This window comes from Canis aureus, chromosome 1 (assembly GCF_053574225.1).
Source record: "Canis aureus isolate CA01 chromosome 1, VMU_Caureus_v.1.0, whole genome shotgun sequence".
Lineage (NCBI taxonomy): Eukaryota > Metazoa > Chordata > Mammalia > Carnivora > Canidae > Canis > Canis aureus.
Window position 1 is genome coordinate 38,398,770 of NC_135611.1, and position 22,578 is coordinate 38,421,347.

General features: G+C 36.6%; 1 protein-coding gene and 1 pseudogene across 3 annotated transcripts in view; both read left to right on the top strand.

Annotated features, from left to right (window-relative positions):
* The window catches only part of ADGB (androglobin), a 161,213-nt gene extending 138,905 nt beyond the window's left edge, over positions 1-22,308 (top strand). The window contains exons 30-36 of one of the 3 annotated variants that reach the window (XM_077896293.1): positions 2,392-2,561; positions 8,485-8,661; positions 9,394-9,496; positions 12,147-12,356; positions 16,067-16,157; positions 16,844-17,030; positions 21,865-22,307. In XM_077896293.1, coding sequence (XP_077752419.1) covers positions 2,392-2,561; positions 8,485-8,661; positions 9,394-9,496; positions 12,147-12,356; positions 16,067-16,157; positions 16,844-17,030; positions 21,865-22,050 — 1,124 coding nt within the window. In that variant the 3' untranslated portion in view covers positions 22,051-22,307. Of the gene's footprint in view, positions 1-2,391; positions 2,562-8,484; positions 8,662-9,393; positions 9,497-12,146; positions 12,357-16,066; positions 16,158-16,843; positions 17,031-21,864 lie in introns of all 3 variants that reach the window. The other 2 variants (XM_077896289.1, XM_077896299.1) reach the window with 2 other exon arrangements.
* Positions 3,038-6,290, top strand: LOC144294166 (calcium-independent phospholipase A2-gamma-like; annotated as a pseudogene).
* Positions 22,309-22,578: the final 270 nt, after the last annotated feature.

Genomic DNA, 22,578 nt, shown 5'->3' on the forward strand with positions numbered 1-22,578 from the left:
CCTTTTGCCAGTATGTTACATTTTTGTGTTATTGGCCTGCTCCTTTCAAATTCTAGTCTATTTGCAAAGACACATATAAACTTTATCGTTCTCAAAAGACTTTGGTTTTTAAGTCCCACCCAATTTTATTAGCAGGACTATAATATTATTTTCTTAACTCTAATTAACAGTATATTGTTCTTCCTTAGGCACAATATATGCATGGTGTTTCCATTTCAAAGTCTTTGAAGAAACCAAACGTAATCAGATTAGCTAGCTAGCTATCCATCTATCTATTTATCCTGTTTACGGGGTTCCCTGGGTGGCTCAGTAGTTTAGTGTTGCCTTCGCCCTGGGGCGTAATCCTGGAGTCCAGAGATCAAGTTCCACATCAGGCTCCCTGCATGGAGCCTGCTTCTCCCTCTGCCTGTGTCTCTGCCTCTCTGTCTCTCTCTCTCTGTGTCTCTCATGAATAAATAAATAAAATCTTAAAAAAAAAAGATTTTCCTGTTTACATGTACCAAGTACAATCACACTTGGTAAATGTATACTTAATCCTGAGCAAGTATTCTAGTTTAGAAATTATGCTAATGTTCAAATTCCAGCCACTTTTTTAAGTTCCTGGATCCATAAATCTAAGCACTGAATTTTAATCATAAAAATATGTTTCTGTAATTTTTTTATTACCTACTGAAGATTTATGTCTACTGTATTCTGGATAAATGTAAGATAAAGAAAGAGGAAAACTAAAGTTGTAATGCTAAAGGTATTTTCAAGTTCATTTCATCAATAGTTACTGCCCAGGCATTTCTTCTCTGCAAGGAGTATATTAGTTTATTTCAATGGTCATTTACTCTAGAACTCTGCTAATTACATGAATATACAACGTGAGGTCACATTTTTCATAGGTTTTGAATTAGTAGGGTATTTATTCTTATACCTTATTGATAAATATGCTCTAAACACATACAGTTTCCCTATTAAGTTTTACTTATTAACAATCTGATATGAATACATATAATGAATTCAGAATTATACTAGGTGAAGTTAGGGATCAAAATGAAGTATATAATGGTATTACGGCTTTTAAAGGACTTGCAACTTGTGAGAAAGTTACTATATTGTATGCTATTAAAGAATAGGAAATTATTTTATTCTATATTAATAATGTAAAGGAAGACAGTGGTGTGCATCTGCTGTATACCTGACACCATACAATATGTTCACATATGTAAACTTGAATATTAGAATATGTCAATTTGAAGGGAGTCAAATACATCTAAATATATGACTGAAACTCTAAGACCTACGGTTAGTAAGAAAAAAAGAACCCCAGAAATACTTAATGGGGCAGTTTGAGGTTTAATTTCAGCTAAGTTTTAATATCTTAAAAACCCAGTGTGTATGATACTAGGTCCAGTCCTATTTTAAATTCCCTATGTAGTTTATTTTAAGCCCCGTAGGCATGGTATTAACTTCTCCATTATACAGAAAAGAAAACAAAATCAAAAGACTGTAATAAACCTGCCAAAGTAAACCTATTGAATAGTTGATCCAAGATTCACCCCAACTCACTTGGTTATATGACCAAAAAATTTTCCCTAGTGTAACATTTCTCAGCAACTGGGATTGCTGGCAGTAAGACAAGTCGCTCCCTTAGAGAACTGTGGTACTTACAGTCCCTCTGCAGTCATGAGGATGATATACCCTAATTTGAAAATCACTAATAACTGGCACTACGTCATTGATAAGAACTGGATTCCTGACAATTACTATTTTACTTTGCTAGTGGGATGACTTACAGATTCCATTTTTGGAAGGGGCTTACATGTTCTTTGAACTCATGTTTGAATGATCACTCAACTCCCAACATAAGCAAATTGTTGAATATGCCCTGTTGGGGCTTTGAGAATGATAAAAATAAACATAGTAGGGATTCAACAAATATCATTTGTTCCTTTGCCACTTGGATATGTAGTTGTTAGAAACAGGTAATAGAACATAAGGTAAAACCCTTCACATCCTCCTTTGAGCAAGCAGAGGGAAGAGAATAATACATATTATAGCAGAGATAAATAAATTTATTATTGTAGTGGAGATCCTGGCCAAGGAAATTAGGCAAGAAAATTTACTGAAAGGATCCAGACTGGAAACGAATTAGATAGTGATAATTTTTGAATAGGCTTACAAATATCAAAACCTACTGATTTATAATTTCAGTGGTGTACCATGTGTGAATTATCTCTGTTTTGTAAAAGAGAATCACACAGATCTTTATACAATTTTTTTTAAAAAGGAAAAGAAATCCAAAACTCTTAAATTAACAACTTTTTTCCTGACCTACTCCCCTTTTCCTGCGTGACATGATTCTATTTTTACGATTCACTGGTTTCCATTTTTATGTCTCTCTAGCTCATGGAGAGAAACACGAGGAGTTAGTCACCTTAGGAAGCCCGGATTCCCATACTATTAGTGAGGGGCAAAAATCTTCAGGAACTTCCAAAACAAGAAAAGGCAAAGATAAATCTTCGGAGAAAGACAAGACAGCCAAAGAAAAGCAAGCACCTCGCTTTGAGCCTCCGGTGGGTGTAAATGTACATTCATGGGGTCCCTACTTGTCTATCTTTCCTGTGGACAAAATTGAAAATGTCCATCTCCTTGATTCTAGCAACCATCTAGATAAATTTAAGGATGTTCCTTGGATACTTTCTGCCAGCTGCTTTCCCAAGTTTAGAATCAAAAATCTATTAATCAAAATTTTAAGACACTGTGTCTATAAGACACTGAATTTTGGCTTTGGCCTTTAATATTAATATTATACAGTCCTTACCTTCAAAAAGCTTGCAGTCTGATGGAGGAGACTGATGGCAAACAGAGTTTTAATATGAGATGCTGCATGTGAAGTGGTAGGAAGAAGAGGTACTTATTCTAGCTTCTCTCTCCTAGAGGAGCCAAATCCTGACCTGATTCAAAGAGCAAAGACATTCTAAGGTGAAAATTAACACACTCTATGTGGTTTTTTGTTTTGTTTTGTTTGTTTAGCATTAAAGTATGAAAGATGGGGCTGGAGAGGTAAGGGTCAGAAGGAGGAGGACTTTAAGCCTCATTAGGAGGCTAGGACTCTATATCTACAGCCCAGAAGTCATGATTCCAAATTCCTTCAGGACCAGTTAGGTAATTACAATGATTAGGGATAAGGAAGAAGTTGTGGGGGCAAAGTTGAGGAGTGTAAGCACAGTCCTAAACATACTCAAATTCAGATTATTTAAAAACACTGAACTCAAATTACCCATGAGGATAAAATCTTCCGAACACTTGTGATCACTGTCTAGGCTAAGCTGGGCTGGGGGTGGGATGGAAGAAGAGGGATTAAAAAATAAATTGACGGATCAGATTTACATTTCAGATACCCTGGTGGCTTTTAAAGGTATACATTTAAAGGGAAAAAGACTAGGGATGTGGAAAATCATTCAAGAAACTACTGCAGTAATCCAGACAAAAGCCGGCAAAGTGTACCAGGTACAGGTAAGAAAGGAGGAAGAAGACAAAAAAGAACTATCAACGAGATGAACAGTGCACATAGTTCTTAATGCCAAGTGGGTGAGAAGGAACAAGAAGAAACAAAGGATATCTCTTGGGTTTGCAGGTGAATCAACTGAATAGGGTGTTGGTATCACTAGTAAAGGACAATAAAGGCAAATTAACAAATTGGGAGAAAAGATAATGATCAGCTGCCCCACCCTTCAGTAGTGGAAAATCCTGTCCAGTTGCATTGCCAGGATTTAATTTGTTAGTTGGATTCTACCCTTGGAAACATTGGAAAGTAAAGCTTAACCTGACTTCTTGCTGGGGGTGGAATGGAACTGATGAGGGGTGGCCCCTTGGCTGCTGCTCTTCCTTTGTGTTGGGACTCAGCTGATGGAGGCCAGCTCTAGTCAATATCAGTGCTGGGAAGAGGAAAGTTACTAGTGCTGCAGGAACAGTTGCAACCTGCATCCAAGAAGTCTTTTTGGATGCAAGAAGTCTGGTGGGAAGCAGAGAAGCAGCTGCTTTTTTTTTGTGCTCACTCAAACATTATTGGAGGATAAGTCACATCAGTCCACAAAGAGGTTTTCATCCAGGCAAAATAAGATATAAATGGATTAAAGTGAAGCAGATTCTTCAGGACCCTGAGATCATGACCTGAACTGAAGCCAAGAGTCTGACACTTAACTGACTTAGCCACCCAGATGCCTCCATGTGTCCTATTTTAAAAAGAACTTTGAACTTTGTTTCAAAGTCTGTTTTTGGCAATCAGAATGAAATGATTTCACATTTAGCTCAAGTTAAGCCAAGTTCTAGGATATTTTAAAAAGGGTCAGTTAGTGGCTGGTTAAAACAGAAAACCATTAAACCATTAAATCTCTGAAAAAGTATAGTGTTCAATGCAGCAGAAAATAGTTTTCCAGAAAAGAAAAGCCACGGTATGAATGAAGATGAAGATAGGGGGAAGTGAGTGAAGCCTTTTATTATACAGTATAACCACGGAATTTGAAGTCATTGCAGCTTCTATCAAATCATATTAATTCATACTTCAAATGTCAGGGGAAACATGCCTTATTAAAAGGAAAATAAACATTGCTAGGATAAATCAGAAATTGAATATAAAAACACTGAAGAAGAAAAATCCAGTTCTCCAGGTCCTGGCATCCTGACTGACAAGAAGCTATGCTTATATTTTCTTTATACGCTGTGGAAAAGCCTGCAAGCCCCACTGGACAGCTGAGATTCTTCCAGTTTCTACTAAGAAAGTACTGCTCACTTTCTTATCCCATTGGAGGTATGCAAACTCGATAGCTAGTTACACTAGTTGGCCTATCCCCAAATCAAAATCTGATTGGGTCAGGAGAACAAAAACAGGGGATGAAAGCTGTGTGGGCTATGGCAAAGACAAAAAGGCAAAAAAGCAGAGAAAAAAAAAAAAGGATTTGTCTCTTCAGAAAGAAAAGATTATAAGGGTATTAATGACAGAACCCGGGCTTTAGTTCAAACATAGAACAACGGACCCAAAGATCTATGTTAATAGGATCAAAAAACTGACTCTTCATCTACTGTAATTTCTTGAGGGAAAAGAAGTGACTTCCATGGAAAGAATTGGTCTATATTTATTACAATTAATACAAGAATGGTGCTCTTCAGGCCTTAATTGGCTACATGAAAACAATGAAAGGAAGAGCTATCCAAATTCTCACAATTGATGGCAGAAGAGCAAGGGGGTTGTGTGGTTGCTCTTCAGATACTTCCAAAATGAGTTAAGCTTGCTTAGAAGCCAGTTCTTCAGCTCTTCGACTGCATTTGAGGTGTATGCACAGCTGTCATATGAGCTTTCCTATTGAAGTTATTTTGTCGGGACCTAGATGAATGTGAGGAACTTTATCAAAAATTAGTATCACATGTGTTTTCACAAAACGTCATTGTTAAAGCAGTCAAACCGAGTTGGGGCCATGCATTTTTGACTCCTAAAAGGAGTCAAACGTGGGGAAGTACTTCCAAACCATGCATTTTTGACTCCTAAAGGAGTCAAACGTGGGGAAGTACTCTCAAGGATAGAATGGGATATGCACCAATGATTGACCAAGCAAGGAATCCACAGTCCTGAGGGAACTGCAATAAGTACCATGATAAACAAGGGGAAATGCCAAAAGCTTTTCTATTCAGAAACTATGGTCATTTCCCCGGAATCAACTCTTACTATTTGGGTAGCTGTCAGTATAAAATGTGGCAGGCCATACGAGCCTCATCTGCTACTCCAGGATACTTTGTAGAGCATGCATTTGGGAAGTGATCTTCATCAAGGTGAGTGGCAAGTCACCTTCTGAATAGCTCCTAAGTGTTTGTGCTGCATGAGCATAAACATCTTTGGCCAGATGTCCCATTCGAGTGCATAGTATACTACACTATAGTATATATAGTATCTGGGCATTGGACATTATAAGACACATGTGAGAGACACTGATATACACAAGCTTGAAAACCAAACTGTCTAATGATACAAATAGTGCTATAAATACAGCAGTCCATATAGTACTTGATGATTTATTGCTTCCTGAAACATATTTTAGAGTCAGCCCTATAACGTGTGATAACATACCTCTCTCTGGATGAAAATCGAAATGAAAAGCTGCAGCTGGGGGCATTAAGGTATGTAAAAAGAAATGAAGAAAAAAATTAAAAAACTTGTAAAAATATTAAGTCAAGAAAAAGCAATTCTACAGAAAAGCAGTGATTGGGAAAAAAAAACTGGTGGCCCTCCATTCTTTTTCAAATTGTGATGAATGTTCAGAAGATCCATCATTTAATAAGGAGTTGTGGAATTCGACCTGAGTTAACTTTGAAATACTCATGAATTCTGAGGAATCCGAGAAAAGATGGTACTTGGATCAGTTTGCGCAGCACACAATGCATTCTATAACCAAGAATTCACATGAGAATTACAGAACTCACACAAGAATTAGGTTTTTAAGATAATAATAACTAAGCTTTAGGAATCTTAATATTGTGCCAGTTGATTAGTAGGCATTGATGTTATATTGTTTCATATTTGAAGATGTATTAACATATATGCCAAACGAGAAACTGAAAACATATTATACTTTGTATTTTCACTTTAATCACCATAATCTTGTTGAATTTACTTGATCATCGATTTTATTTCATGCAGAAAAGCTAATTTCTTCTTAAATTTATGTTACTTATGTTTTCACTGGCTACATTTTATAATCCAAATGCTGCCCTTTATTGTAATAGCTAAATAGATATAGAAAAAGAAAGAAAAATTTCTTTATCAAGGGATTATTACTTTTGAAAGGACCAGACTCAATTTTCTATTTAAAAGCAGGTTATTTTTTTTTAATCTTTTTTTTTTAAATTATTTTTTAAATGTATGTAGTCATGAGAGATAGAAATCTCTTTCTAGAGAGAGGCAGAGACACAGGCAGAAGGAGAAGCAGGCTCCCTGCGGGGAACCTGATGTGGGACTCGATCCCAGGACCCTGGGGCCACGACCTGAGCCAAAGGCAGACACGCGACCACTGAGCCACCCAGGTGTCCCTGAAATTAGATTATTTTTTAACATTGTTTGGTTAAAAAACATAGGTGAATTGATTTCAATCAACCACTTTCTTTCCTTGAAATGTCAAAATAATGCTGCGCGTTAACTTCTCTAGATGTAGCTCCAGTTTATCATTCAGTTTTATGAAATAAATTATTTGGATTCACTAAGAAAATATTATTATCATCCACAAAATAAATTATTGAGCTTTAAAACAAACTCTTACATGTTTACAAATTCATAAACTCTTACATGTGCCCCTAACCCTGTAGTCCTTCATCATAGTCCCTTTCCTGATCCTAGAGAAGTTTCTGATAGACTCATTTATCATGCAGCATAAAAGATAATAAAATCTTTTGTACTGTGTTGTAAAAGGAAGAAATAAAAGAGCTTTCAATTGTGAGATTTAAGTTCTCATCTGAGCATTAGGGGAATATTGTAGAAGGGAAAAAGATCTCTCACAAGAACTTTATTCAGTGGCCCTACGGATCCCTGCTTCGCCATCTACATTATTTAACATGGATAATTGACATTGTCTCAATAGCGTATGTAAAGTGCTAGTAACCACGTTAGATTCAGCCTCTCTCCCTATCAGATTGTCACCAATGAGCCTCACTTATCTACATATTTCAAGCCCTATGTCAATCTGCTTCTAGCCTATAGTTTGTGAAAATAATCCTATGAGATTTCAAATGTTAACTTTCATAATGTGTATATATCCATTATGGACATGATCAACTATTCCTCCCCTCATTTTTTAAAGAGATGCTGTATACTCCTAAATGCAATTTAGAATTTTCTTTTTTTCTTTGTTGACAGTTGTTAGGTAAAATTTGCATGCAGTGAAATGCAGTAATCTTAATTATACAATTCAATGAATTGTGACAAGGGCATTCACCCTGTAACCCACATCTCTATCAAGGTATAAAGTATAGACCATTTCCATAAGCTTGGAGATTCCCTCAAGCCTCTTTGCGCTGGATTCTGACATCTTCACACACATCTGCAGGCAGCAGTTTTGCCTGTTCTGGAATTTCATACAAATGAATCATAAAAGATGTATTCTTCTCTGCTCAACTTCTTGATCTCAGTATGATGTCTACCTGTAAGATTCATCTGCATTGTGGTTAACCTCAATAGTTTATTACTTTTTAATGTAAGTAGCCTTCAATGATATGGCCAGATCATAATTTGTTTATCTATTCATCAATTGAGAAACATTTATATTGTTTCCTTTTTTGGCTTTTATGAGTAAGGCTATAATGAATTTTTAGTCCAATATTTTTGTGAACATGTGTGTTCATTTCTCCTGGGTAAAAACTTAATAGTTAGATTATGGGTCATGGGCTAAAATCCAGAGCCTTTTGAATGGAGGAGAAAACACCTGACCCAAAGATTTTTATTTTATTTATCAGGTATCCACTGTTCACCCTCAACAAGAGGACCCAAATAAACCATACTGGATTTTGAGGTTGGTCACTGAACACAATGAAGCAGAATTTTTCGAAGTGAAAAAAGATACAGAACGAGTAGATGAAATCCGAGCCATGAAACAGGCCTGGGAGACAACCGAGCCAGGAAGAGCTATCAAGGTCACTCGAGTTTGAAAAGTTGTTCTTTAACTTTCCATTCCTAGGCATTGGTCTGAAGGAAGGGCCATGTTGGTAAAAGTGCCTAGTCTTTCCTTTAGGAATGGTACCTGGAATTTTGTTAGACACTCACTAAATGTTAAGACCACATTTGAATACATTGCGAAATGTGCAGATGACCAATACCAGATGACTCGCAGAAGCGAAGTACATAATGGTGCCACTTATTGGCCCAAACTACAGATTCCCTCATTCTTTCATGTGGTGTGGGCAAATCCATGTCTGTTCTCACTCTCCCAAGTCAGAAAGGATAAAAATATTTAATATGTGCTTTCATGTACTTTGGACAGCCTTGAATGGATAGAAAGCATGTAGAATAACATACTTCGTGTCTCCCATCCTACTCGATTTCACATAAGAATCATTGCTACAGGGAACCATTATTGCTCATCTGTGTTTCATGTTCCAACTCAGGGTTAGTAAGCCAGATGAAAAAGGCTCAGGAGCAACTGGATCTAAGCCTGCATGCCTAGTGTATTCATTTTAGGACTGCTTCTTCATTAGTTCTCAAAAACAACTGTCAGAATGATGGATGGCTCAGAATTTGAGTTTCTTTGATAATCAGAGCTGGCCTCATTCAAACTGCTATACTTATTCACATTCTCCTGCTTCTTTCATGCATTCTTTAAGTGTTGTTGCCTGGACTGTTGTTCATTGATAGCATTTGTTCTTTAGGCTTCCCAGGCTCGCCTGCATTACCTCAGCCAGTTCATTAAGAAAATACCAGATGCTGACAGTGTGCCTGTGAGTGAGAGCCAAACTAAAGCAGTGGAGGAAGGTCAGTGAACCCTGCCCCAACTGCCTCTGAGCATGGAGCTGTGCCTTGTACCTTTTGAAAGATAGAGCATATTCTACAGGATAGGAAAACAGATTCTGAGATGTTTGCTTTTTACCAAGCAGATGTTTGCTTTTTCCACAAGGAGGCAGGGTTTTCTCCATTTAAGAAAAGATGAAACCAGAAATATGAATGCAGCCTGGTTCAAAGGTGGCAGTGTGTGACCTTAAAGGCAGGCCTACTAGTGTCAGTCAGGCACCTTTCTAATAATAATAACTATAAATAATAGCAATAAGATCAAGCTAACTGCTTTTACTGAGTGATTGCTGTCAGCCTAGGACCAAAAATACTAATTATTTCATTGAACACTCTCATGAATCCACTGATCTATAATAGGATTTCCAACTTACCAATAAGGACACAGGCCCAGAGTAATTTGCTCTGTAAATTGCTAAGTTCACAAGAGCCAGCTTGCAGATGGCTCTCTGTTACCCCAGAGTGCCTTTTGATGCTCCTGTCTATCCGCTCATTGGGATGCCCAGGGAAGCTGAAGGCATTCACATCCCTAGTCATGCTTTTCCACATTGACATCTTCAAGAATGTAATTCAATGATTGTTATAAAGATAATGTCCCTTAAGTTTTCATATAAAGAGTATAAACAACAAATATCACCCTGATTTTATTTTCCTGGGATGGGTACTCTTCACAACACTCTTGTTTGTTTTCTCTTTTTTAACCTACAGCAATGAGAGGTTGACAGTGCTATTCCTATTTTACATATAGAGAGACCAGTGCTCAGAGAGTCACCATACTCTTCCTAAGTCACACATCTAAAAAGTGATAAAGTTGGGATTTGAAATATTTCTAACTCCTAAAGTACTCACTTTTCTAACTGTTAAAGTCTGTTACCATATTAATAATACAAAGGTGAATAGGTTTTATTATGATTCTATCAGATTATTATTTTTAAATTTATTTTATTAGATTTTATTATTTTTTAAATGTTGTATTGAGTTATATGCATAAGAAAAATGTTGCACTAGATAACTTGTTAAAAATGGCAAGGAAGACTATTCAAGATTATTGCAATAGGAGTCAAGACCATTGTAGTAGGAGAGAGAGATTGAATTCAGCTTTGAATACAGCAGGGACAAATGGCGCTTTATAGTGACTAGGCAGAGAGGGGTGGAAACTTACTCAGAAAAACTTGGTTAGATATCCAGTAGGGGAAGAGAGGAACTGGGTTCGTGAGTTCTTGATAAATTAGTCCAGCAGGATTCTTTGCTAAAACTGGGATTCACAAGCCAAGGACAAGGCCTCGTGGAGAACAAGGCTGAAAGGAGGGTGACTTTGTCCTAAAACATCTAAGCAATAAATGCGCAAATATTCATTGTATAGCTTGATAAATTTTTACATTTGTATACACTCAGGAACCACCATTCAGATCAAGATATAAACACTTAAACATCCCCAGTCTTCCTCATTCCCTTCCCTCAGCCATGCTCTCCCTCAAGGTAATTACTAGTCTGACCTCTATTACCACATTTTCATTTTGTCTGTTCTTGAGCTTCATGTTTGGACTCGTACACTGTATACTTTCTATCCCTCACTATTTAGCTGGTCTACTTCTACTTGGGTCAAGATTAGTAAGGTACATTTTATAAGAAATTTATTTATTTTATCTAAGTTAAACTTCCTGGAATAAATTTTATTTTTTAAGATATTTTTTAAAGATTTTATTTGTTTATTTGAGAGAGAGAGAGAGACAAAGATAGTGAGAAAGAGCATAAGCCAGTAGCAGAGGGTGAAGCAGACTCCCCACTGAGCAGGGAGCCTGATGCAGGGCTTGGGACCATGATCTGAGCCAAAGGAAGGCAGACACTTAGCCTTCTGAGCCACTTGGGCACCCCTGGAATAAATTTTATTTTAATTGCTTTTTTATTTGATCCTTTTTGCTCTAGAGGTTTATCAATTTTAATAATATATTTATTTCAACCTTTCTCCATGCTTTCAAAAATTATCACCTTTTATTCAAAGCAGAATATAATAGTAATTAAATTTTCTGCACATGATAAATGGGGGGGGGGGCGCTGATGTCTGCATAATGTGGAAGTTGTGGTAGGTTTTACACAGCTTTTTCCTAGGCATTAAAGATCTAGAACACGGGAGTAGAATTAAAGCATTAAGGAAAAACTTTCCAGCTTTGCAACTTCACAAGCAAGAGCTCTTTTCAGCTCTATTTTAAGATAATTTGAGACAAGTGCCTGGACACAGGGCTCCTCCAGAGAGGAGAATCCTACTCACATACATTTCCCCCAAAGCCAGTTAGTTGTACTTCCTCCAGGGCTCACCCTAGCAGTGGCCCCAGTGGTTAGAGATCCCATTTCATTGACAATGCCCCCCTGCCCCTGCTAAAGCGTCCATTTTTATGTGATGTTTTCATATCCTGAGGCACTTCCAGACATGCTAGTTGTCTGGACCATCCATGGTGTTTTCAGAGACTACTAATGATTGTTTTTGCTAGTACTCTGGTTAGAGGTGGCAAAGCTTTCAAGTCTGCGCACAACTGGCTCCCACAAGCCCTGTTACTTTTTTGCATATGATTTTTATAGAGTGCAAATTTTCTTTAGTAATGCACATGTCATGTTGTAGTTGAAATATCTTCGAATGCCATAAAAGAGTCAGACACAAAGGGTTCCATTGGCTCTGAGAGCAAAGATGTCATACTATCGGGGAATATGCTGTGGAAGAAATGGCAAATGAGCAAGGGCTTGAAGGATCTATCAAAATTGATGAGCAGTGAAAGTGGAGGAACATCCCCAGCAGGGAAGGAGGAACAGAGTACACGAAAAGAAAATATCAGTAAGTATTATTCTCATGTGTTAGACAAATATGTACTTGGAAGTAAAAATTCTGGAAAAGACACTAATGTGATGACTAGGGTTATAAAACAGAAAAATATGTATTTTGGATTCATAGGGTTTCATTTTGCTTATCCAGAGTTGATCATTTGCTCAAGGACCTCATTACCTTAAAGATAGATGTGGACCCCCCAAAAAAATGTAGCAAGTGTATTTTTGTACATTTTTCTGTGTCTACAAATACTAAAAAATATGGGATGCCTGGGTGACTCAGCGGTTGAGCTCAGGGCCTGAATCCCGGGGTCCTGGGATCGAGTCCCACATCAGGCTCCCCATGGGGGGCCTGCTTCTCCCTCTGCCTGTGTCTCTGCCTCTCTCTGTGTGTCTCTCATGAATAAATAAATAAAATCTTTAAAAAAAATACTAAAAATAAAATTGCAGTGACCGCACATGCCCTTGTCACCAAACACAGATCCTTTCTATTTTATCTACAATATGCTACATGATATATTTTCCTTTTACCTTTTATAACAAATCTATAATATTTGGATTCTACAATTTTGGAGGAGAGGAGTTTTCAATGGTGCACAATGCACACTGATTTGGTTCATTTCTGTATAATGGGGATTCGTATTTGTTTGCTAAAATGAACCTAAATCCTTAATAGAAGGTTTTACAGAGAAATATCTTTTCATCCTGGACTCTATGAGGAAGGATTTCCCCTAAGCAGTTCCTGGATTCTCTGTTGCTAAGGGATTAAATGCCCTATATGGTTGAAACAATAAACTAGGCTGCCCATAGGGGATCCTGAGTCCCTTGCTCATCCCTGAGTTAGAAGCACTACCTATGGTAGTGACAGGGCAGCAGGGGTCAGCTATCCAGCTGTTAAGTTTTGTGACCATGGCCCGTTTGCCTCTCTCATCGAACTGCATTCTCCAATTATACCTATATCAGTGGCAAAAATCTTACTCTTTATTTCTCTACTTGTTCAGAACCCAGGCAGGAAAGAAAGATATTTTGGAAGGCTGCATCATTAGAAGCAATAACAATGGTTCTCTTCTCAAAATTGCTAAACCAGTCTGAGAATTTTTAAATTAAAAACTGTTTGTGGTTAAAACAGGTCCTTGAAGGATTTCCACAGGGCAGAAGAAAATTCAGAAATTCAAAGAGCTTTTACTTATAGTAACAAGAGATTCAATTTTTTGAACCAATATTTTGAAAGTAAGCACTCATTTAATAAATAATGACATAAATGACGTGACACTAAAACTTAATTAGAATAGCATCTATCACTCTATATTAATATTTATTATGTAGAGTGGCTTTGCATGTATTATCTCACTGGAGCCTCTATGAACTAGCCAAAGCATATACTACTATCTCTGCTTCAAAATTGAAGTGACATAGATGCATCATGTGAGGGAGGGAGGCTGAAACAGTGCAGAGTAAAGCAGGATTCAAACCCTAGTTCTTTGGAATCCATATATTGTGATCTCTAAAGGAATGCAAACTTTCCCCCACACTAGGTTAAAGACCTGCGAAATGAAAATATAATTACATTCGGAAGTAGAACTGTTTATTTATATACTAACAAGGTAAACTTTCAAGTTGTAAAAATGGGATGTAATCAGGATTCTTCACTCCAGCCTTGGGTAGTGAGTCGTGCTGCAGATTTCATTTTTTGCGTAGAGCCCCAGACCAGAGTTGGCAGGCACCACTTCCATGTCAGCTTTTCTGCTCTCATTTTTCACAGTTGATTAAGCATCTGCCTTCAGCTCAGGTCATGATCTCAGGGTCCTGGGATGGAGTCCTGCGCTGGGATCCCTGCTCAGTGGGGAGTCTGCTTCTCCCTCTGCTATTCTCCTGCTTATGTTTTCTTGCTCTCTCTGTCAAATAACTAAATACAATCTTTAAAAACAAAAGATATTTCTAAATGCATATTCTCACTTTCAGAATTTATCCCATAGAGGGCCAGTTTGCAGACAGAGGATGGTATACACACACACACACACACACACACAGAAACACGTACATCCACACGCACACACTTTGGGCTTCACTGTTCTAGAGGTACAAGGCTGTCATAATACACTTTCACCATATTCTGACACAACAGAGTTTTGCAGAACATCGAGATGAACCTTCTTAGCCCCTTTCCTGCACCCTTTTCTGTTTAAATATATGTTATTTGGTAGGAGGTAAGAAAACACAAGATTATACTTTCAGGGATCATTTCTATAGTTTGTTACAAACATCTAATTAACTAGTATTTTCTTTCCAAAGTAAGCACAGTTATGTCTTATAGAAACAACTCATGTTTGAAATGCCAAAAAGATAGCAGTATAAGTAGGTATGTTCATAAGAAAAGTAAATGAACTTTAGAAATCTAAGATCCCATAATAATCAAAATGAAAAAAGAAGTTATAGGCTATTGCTTTCTAAACATATTGTAGAATGTCAATTCTTCAAGAATGTTTTATGTTATAAAATGAAGAATATGATCGAATTTATGTTTTCATCATGGAGCTGAGTTGAGATGGTCACACAACTCTGTAAACATATTAAAAAGCATTGAATTATGGGATCCCTGGGTGGCTCAGCGGTTGAGTGTCTGCTTTTGGCCCAGGGTGTGATCCCAGGATCTGAGATGGAGTCCTGCTTTGGGCTCCCTGTGAGTACCCTGCTTCTCCCTCTGCCTGTGTCTCTGCCTCTCTCTGTGTGTCTCTCATGAATAAATAAATAAAATCTTTAAAATAAATAAATAAATACATAAATAAATAAATAATACATACATACATACAATCTTTAAAAAAAGCATTGAATTACACTTTTAAAATGGGTGAATTTTATGACATGTAAATTATACTCCAATAACATTTTTAAAAGGAAAGTAAATGTCCTGGAAAACCTGAATGGTTAATATTTTAGACTCTAAAGTCTCTTTTTAAGCTTGTACTCATGGGTTCATACGAGTCTACGGAGTAGAAATCTCCTGCTAAATTGATTTTCAGTGTTTGCCCGATGTATGTTACCTACTCCACAGATCTACAAGTTTCTTTTTTTTAATTTTTTTTATTTTTTTTTTATTTTATGATAGTCACAGAGAGAGAGAGAGAGAGAGAGAGAGGCAGAGACACAGGCAGAGGGAGAAGCAGGCTCCATGCACCGGGAGCCCGATGTGGGATTCGATCCCGGGACTCCAGGATCGCGCCCTGGGCCAAAGGCAGGCGCTAAACCGCTGCGCCACCCAGGGATCCCAGATCTACAAGTTTTTTAAAGTAGACTGATATGTCTCAAATATTTTTTATCCTATTCTCATAATGTTTATGACGGCTTTTAACCCTAGACTAAGCATTTTAAATATTGAGTTATTTAGTTTATGATGAAATACAGTATGACTTTTAGTTCTTGTCTCCCTCTTCATTTAACTAGCTTCATGATAAGATTCTGTTACTCTTCTTATAGAATATATTCATTTTTCCATCTCCTTCATGTAACTGTAAGTATAGTAACACCAGCTAGAAGAGAGATATGAAATATAATTATATTTTAATAAAGTTACATTGTGCCACATTAAAATCATATTAAATTAGATAAGTCCAATCATTGGTTGCTTTTTTTAACAGAAGATATTTTTTTAATTAAAATAAGATATAACAGTCATGTAGTAAGTGTTGATTCTTTTTTGAAAGTCTAGGATTTTTTTAACAGGGCCTCCTTCACGAACCCCAACAATTTTGGAAATGTCTCCACAACTTATTAGAAAAGCGCTGGAGTGTGTAGACTTAACTCAGTATATACGGTAAGTTTTAATAAACATAATTAATGCAGACATCTGCGTTCATAGAATTTTGGATACATTAGTAAGCAGATACTAAACAACTGAAAATTTGAATTTAAATGCTTAATATACATCAATGTATTCAAATTTTTAGAAGTACATGAGTTTACATCTCAAATTTAGCAAATGTTTTATTAGGTCAACTATAAAAACATTTGAATATTTTATGTAAAGATTTAATTTGTAAGCTGATTAAGGTGAGTTGAGTACTGAAAATTCCCAGCATTCCTGCTGATATTTAAGTAGGTTCAATTTTATTGAAATCAGACAATAGGATTAATAGAGGGAGATAGTTACTCAAGCATATTTATAAGTTTGCAAATATTTTCAACATTATTTAGCTTCATAAATTAAATAAGGAAAACCTCCAAATATTCTTGTAGTTTCCAACACCAATTCCATGAATACCTCATCACATGGTACATTTGATTTTATTGGCACTTTCCTAGAATTCTTTCCTAAAATATTAGTGACTCAAGAAGTACTGTGTAATCCATCAAAAATTAATAGTTTATCCTTTCTATTCCTAATATTCTATTGGATTCAGTCCACCACACTGTTCATATGATTTTAATTTTTGAATTTTAAAGTAAAGTTCATCCTAGCATTCCAAAATGATTTATGCATCTCTTTGGATGTTTTTATAGAAGAACAGTAAACAAAGACCCTGTGCTACAAACAGAGGAACTGAACCAGCAGCAGGCAATGCAAAAGGCAGAGGAGGTTCATCAGTTCCGCCAGTACAGGACTAGAGTCCTCAGCATTCGAGACATTGACCAAGAAGAACAGTTTAAAGTAAAGGATAAAGTCCTGGAGATGTATGGGGAGATGCGGGTGAGTCTCAACATACACATAGATTACAGTTGGCACATTCTTGTTAAAGTGATATTGTAGAATCATATAGGACCTGGGTGGAAAGAAGTCTTGAGAGCATTTAGTTCCCAGCTCCTCAGTAAAGATGGAGGATTGGTGAAACACATCTACTTCCACTTACTTCCTTAAACCCCTCAAAATTGTAGTATTGGGGATCTATCCACAAAAATAAGATGAAGGAGAGAGAAGACAACAATAAAATATATGAAGTTGGAAGAGAGCTGGGTGAAGATTGTATTAACAGACTTGAGGCAGCCAAATTCTGAGCTTGTAGCAGAAAAACTCTTTAAGAATCAACCCAATTTGCTCCACAGAATCCCTGAAAGTCTCTGAAGTTGGTAGTATCAGCCCTATGAGAAGTGAAGGGGAAGTGGGAGGAAGACAGGGCTGTTGGGTTTGCTTGGCTTGAAGCTATGTAAGAAGCAGTTTGAATTGTAGGTCACTACCTCAACTTTTTGTAATCAGGTGACTGTCCCTTCTCCACCCTAGCAGAAGACTAAAAGTGCTTTATCTAGGCAAGTTCTAAAAACAACAACAACAAAAAATAGGTTGGGAGGGTGGGTTTCTGTAGTGAAAAAGTAAAAAATGGAAGTATCATACTTGCAATGGGGACATTCAATAAATATATGGTTGACTTCCACTATAGAGGATGAAGATTTATTTTCATCCCTCATTCCTACAACACACACACAGACTTCCAAAGACACTGATGGCTACAGGACTTCCTAAATGTATCAGCCTTAGTGACATTAGGTTCTCCATGTCATTTCAGTATTGGCTGACCTGAGGAATATGCTTAGTTGACTCCTCCTCTTGCTTGTCCAATAGGCACCTTAAACCAAACCTCTCCAAATCTAGATTCTATCATTCTTGCCCTCTTTCTCATGTCAGCCCAAACATTTCACCTGCACCAATATTCCCCACCCAGAAAGGGCAGTTTGAAGTCTTTCAGCTGCTCAAAGCACAGACTTTGGAGACATCTTTGACTTCTCTCACCTCCTTCATCTAATCCATTATCAACACTTGGTAGTATCAACTTGAAAATATATCTATAATTCAATCACTTTTCATTCTATCTAATCCTACCACCCTAGTCCAAATCGTGTTTTCTACTCAGAGTATCACAGCCTCCTGACTGATTTCACTGCTTCCAGCTTGCTCTTCTACAATGGAGTCTCTGCTTAAAGCCAAAATGATTGTGACCATTAGGACAAACCATTTTATCCTGTGGTGACAAACAGCCCCAGGGTCTCAGTGGCTGAAGACAGAGGTTAGCAAACTTGTTTTCTGTAAAGGGCCAGGTAGTAAATATTTTTGTCTTTGCAGGCCATATGTTGTATCTACTCAATTCTGCTGCTGTTAACACAAATTCAAAGATAATGCCTATGTGTGTATCAATAAAACTTTATTTAGAAAAATAAGCATGAGCCATATTTTTTGACACGCCTTAATTTACCAAGCCCTGGATTAAAACAATAAAAGCATATTTACACTTCACTGGCACGTCCAATAAAGTCCAGGAGAGGGTCCTTTACATCTCATTTACATTTAATAGTCACATTTCATGGGTCAAAGCTAGTCAAATGGTGACATACAACTTCAGTGAAGGAATTGACCTTGCTGATGCCTTGATTTCAAATTTGTAGCATCAATAAATCTGAAACAATAAATTTTGGTTCCTTAAGCCACCCAGATGTGGCACTTTGTTACAAAAACCCTAGCAGACTAATATGGAGTGCAGTGCTACTTTGTGCTTGGAGGATAACTGCAAATATTTTATGAATTGCACTAATGGTGATCACAGTACATCTCTAAAATGGATAATGGAATTGTTTCACTCCTATAATGGCTTCACATTTCACTAAGAGAAAAAGAGAAAAAAAGTCTTTACTACGGTGTCTAGAGCTCTATATAATCTAGTGCCCACTTGCCTCTCTGACCTTTTCCCCTGTAACTCTGTCTGCTTTGCTTCCTTTGTTTTTTGCAAACTGATTTCACCTTTCCACTAAATAGTCTGACATGTTCCCAACTCTGAGGCCTTTGACTTGCTCCTACCTCTTTCTGGAATATTCTTTCCTCTAAAGAGTCAAATGGTTTATAGCTTCACTTTTTGAGATCTTCCATGCATTGTCACTTTATTAGAGAGATCTTCTCTAGCTTCCCTTTTACAGTTAGCATCCTTCAGTATTTGTATACCCATGCCTGGTTTTATTATTTTCTTTAAAGCAATTATCATGTATGTGTATTCATTCATTGGTTTAACATGGAAAAGTATATTTTATTTTATAGTTATTATTTATAAATATTTATTGATCATATAAAATATATTCTACAATATATAAACATATATAATTATATATAAATATATAATATGTACACATTTTTAATCTCTCTTCTGTAGAATTTAGATAGAATATGAATAGGAACTTTGTTTTGATTCACTGTTGTATACCCCAAACCTGGAAGGGATGTCTATTTCACAAAAGTTTGTTTCAAAAATGAATCAGTGAACCAAAAAAATGAATATTAAAGTTATGCAGATTCAATTTATCATATAGAAAATAGTTTAAGTTATAGTATCATAAGACAAAAGGAAAATTTGTTATTTCCATTCATGTTTTTTCTGTGTTTAATGGACAAGTAAACACAGTAGATGGGAAGGCAATAGGGAAGAAATATTAACTGGGATTTTTTTTTAAGATTTTATTTATTTACTTATGAGAGATACAGAGAGAGAGGCAGAGAAATAGGCAGAGGGAGAAGCAGGCTTGCCTGCAGGGAGCTTGATGTGGGACTTGATCCCAGGACCCCGGGATCATACCCTGACCCAAAGACAGATGCTCAACCACTGAGCCACCCAGGTGCCCCTAACTGGGATGGTTTTTAATTCAGATTTCATTCTGTGTGAGGTACAAAAACTCTAGTTTTGGTTGAAACTACCTTAATAGAAACATTATCAGTACCACATTTCTTATCAGATGGGAGAAAAACATACCAATCCTCAAGAGATTACTGACATATATTAAACTTACATTACACTAAATCATTAGAAGACTTTCTCTCTTTTTTTAAAATGGCACTATTATCATTTTGTACAATTGATTTAGTAAAGCCAATTTTATTGTGGTACTTTCCTTTTGCCAAAAATTTTGAGAAGAGTCTGATTCTGACATTTAGCTCTTCCACAAGCTCTACCAAAATCATGCAGTTGCAAAACCACAGAAAATTTCTTGAAGAATTCCAATGAAGACACAACAGTCATTTCTAGAAGCCTCTCTTCTAGCTAGCATCAGTTAACTAATACTTTTTAAAAAAAATTATATCATTTTTGAAACAAGAAACAATCAACAGGTTGAACCATAATTGTGCCCATACTATCAGAAATGCAAATGAAATGAGAAAGCCAAAGCCTCTTCGTAAAGCTACATTGACCCTTAGTTATATTATTGCTTTATTTGTGAACATTTTTAGAATATTGCCTGGAACTAACATTAAGTTTTAAAAATTACCTTTCTTTTTGAAAATATAAACTATATTTAACTGTAGCTTATATGCACTTTGCAAGTAGAATCAGAATTTCCTGATGGATTGTTGGTATAAGAGAAAGTAAAAGAGTCAAGAAATGCTCTAAGGTTTTTAGCTAAACAACTGGTAGGGCTGAGTTGCCATCAAATCTGATGGCTCGAAAGGAAAGATAAAGATTTAAATTTGGGACATTTTTGGAAATATCTATCATATCCAAAAAAGCATTCTTACCTATCTATTACAGTTATGTGGAAGTATTGAATAGAAGTTAGATATGGTTCTGGAATCTGGGAGAGAGAGCTGGGCTCAAGATCAAAAAATTGGGAGACCCATCAGTCTAGAAATGGAATTTAAAGCCATGGGGTTAGATAAAATCACCAAGGAAAGAGTTCTAGGATCTAAGATGTGGCCACTTCCTCAATAAGAGATGAAGGAGAAGAGGAAAAATTAGCAAAGGCAACTGACAAGGAGCAGCTATGAAGGTAGAAGAAAAGTCAATGGTGTATGATGTCCAGAAAACCTAGTGAATCGGTTGATCCAGGAGGAGAGGGTAGGGGTGATAAGAATAGGACCAAGATGTGATCGCAGATTTAGCATGGTGTCCTTGAATGAAAACTGAACTTACAAAAACAAAGATAACCAGTGAACTGGGTGATAGTCAGGCACATTTCATCAAGTCTAGAACAATGTGGGGAACTAGTAGCTACTGAGCACAACTGAAAAATGCACTCATGAGAGATGCACTGATCAGCATGTTTTATTGATATTATATTCATCTTTCTCTTTCTCCTACTGATGCTTTTATTCACTATTCTGTTAAAATTTCATGTACCGGGGATCCCTCGATGGCTCAGCGGTTTGGCGCCTGCCTTTGGCCCAGGGTGGGATCCTGGAGTCCCGGGATCGAGTCCCGCATCGGGCTCCTGGCATGGAGCCTGCTTCTCCCTCCTCCTGTGTCTCTGCCTCTCTCTCTCTCTCTCTCTTTCTGTGTGTCTATCATAAATAAATAAATAAATAAATAAATAAATAAATAAATAAATAAATAAATAAATCTTTAAGAAAATTTTCATGTACCCTTTGTTGTTAGCTCATGTTTCATATATTGATAAACATTTGAGACTATAACCTAATTTTTGACTCTTTTCAGTAATTTGCTGCCGGAATCTATTGGCATAAGGAAGGGATAAAAAGATTGATTGCTTTTTTTTCCCCCAAATTTTTTTTCTGGAACCATGAGCCTTTAATTGCTTGGGATTTTGTTTTGGAATAGGACTCCTTAGATGAAGCCCGACAGAAGATCTTCGATATCCGGGAAGAGTATAGAAACAAGTTGCTGGAAGCTGAGCGCCTAAGATTGGAAGCCCTAGCTGCAGAGGAAGCAGCAAGTTCAGTGGAGCCAGAAAAGAAGACGCTGGCTCCTGACACACAGAAAAAAAAGAAAGGAAAGAAAAAGTAACCAGCAGGTGCCCAACTTGTACCTTCTTCTGGAGAGGAAACCCCTTATTTTTTTAATATGATCTTTAACCTTTCCTGCTGATAAGGTATTAGGCCAATAGAAAATAGAGAAGTTTTCCTTCTTAGAATGAATTTCTGTATTTTAATATTTATTTGTTGGTTTTTCTCAGAAAAAACTATGATTTGAGAATTTAAACTTTTCTAATTTCAATAAAAATTGCCTCGAAATATGTAAATTGCAATAAAATTTACGTATCTCCCTCTAAATCATTGCATTTTAGATAAGTAGTAAAAACAAGATCATAAATGGGCTAACATGATTACATTTGAAAACATTCAACAAGGAGAAAAATAGCTATGGTTCTTAGAGGAAATTTTGTTTCTAACCTTAGAGACTTTAAAAATTTTTTAAATATGCTTCTGTATTTGTGTTTTTTTTTTTTTTTTGGAAAGGCTGAACTTTCATAAACCTCCTTCACTGAGTAAGAATTGCTGTGGGTTAAACTCCATTGAAGTGTTCGAAGTCTGA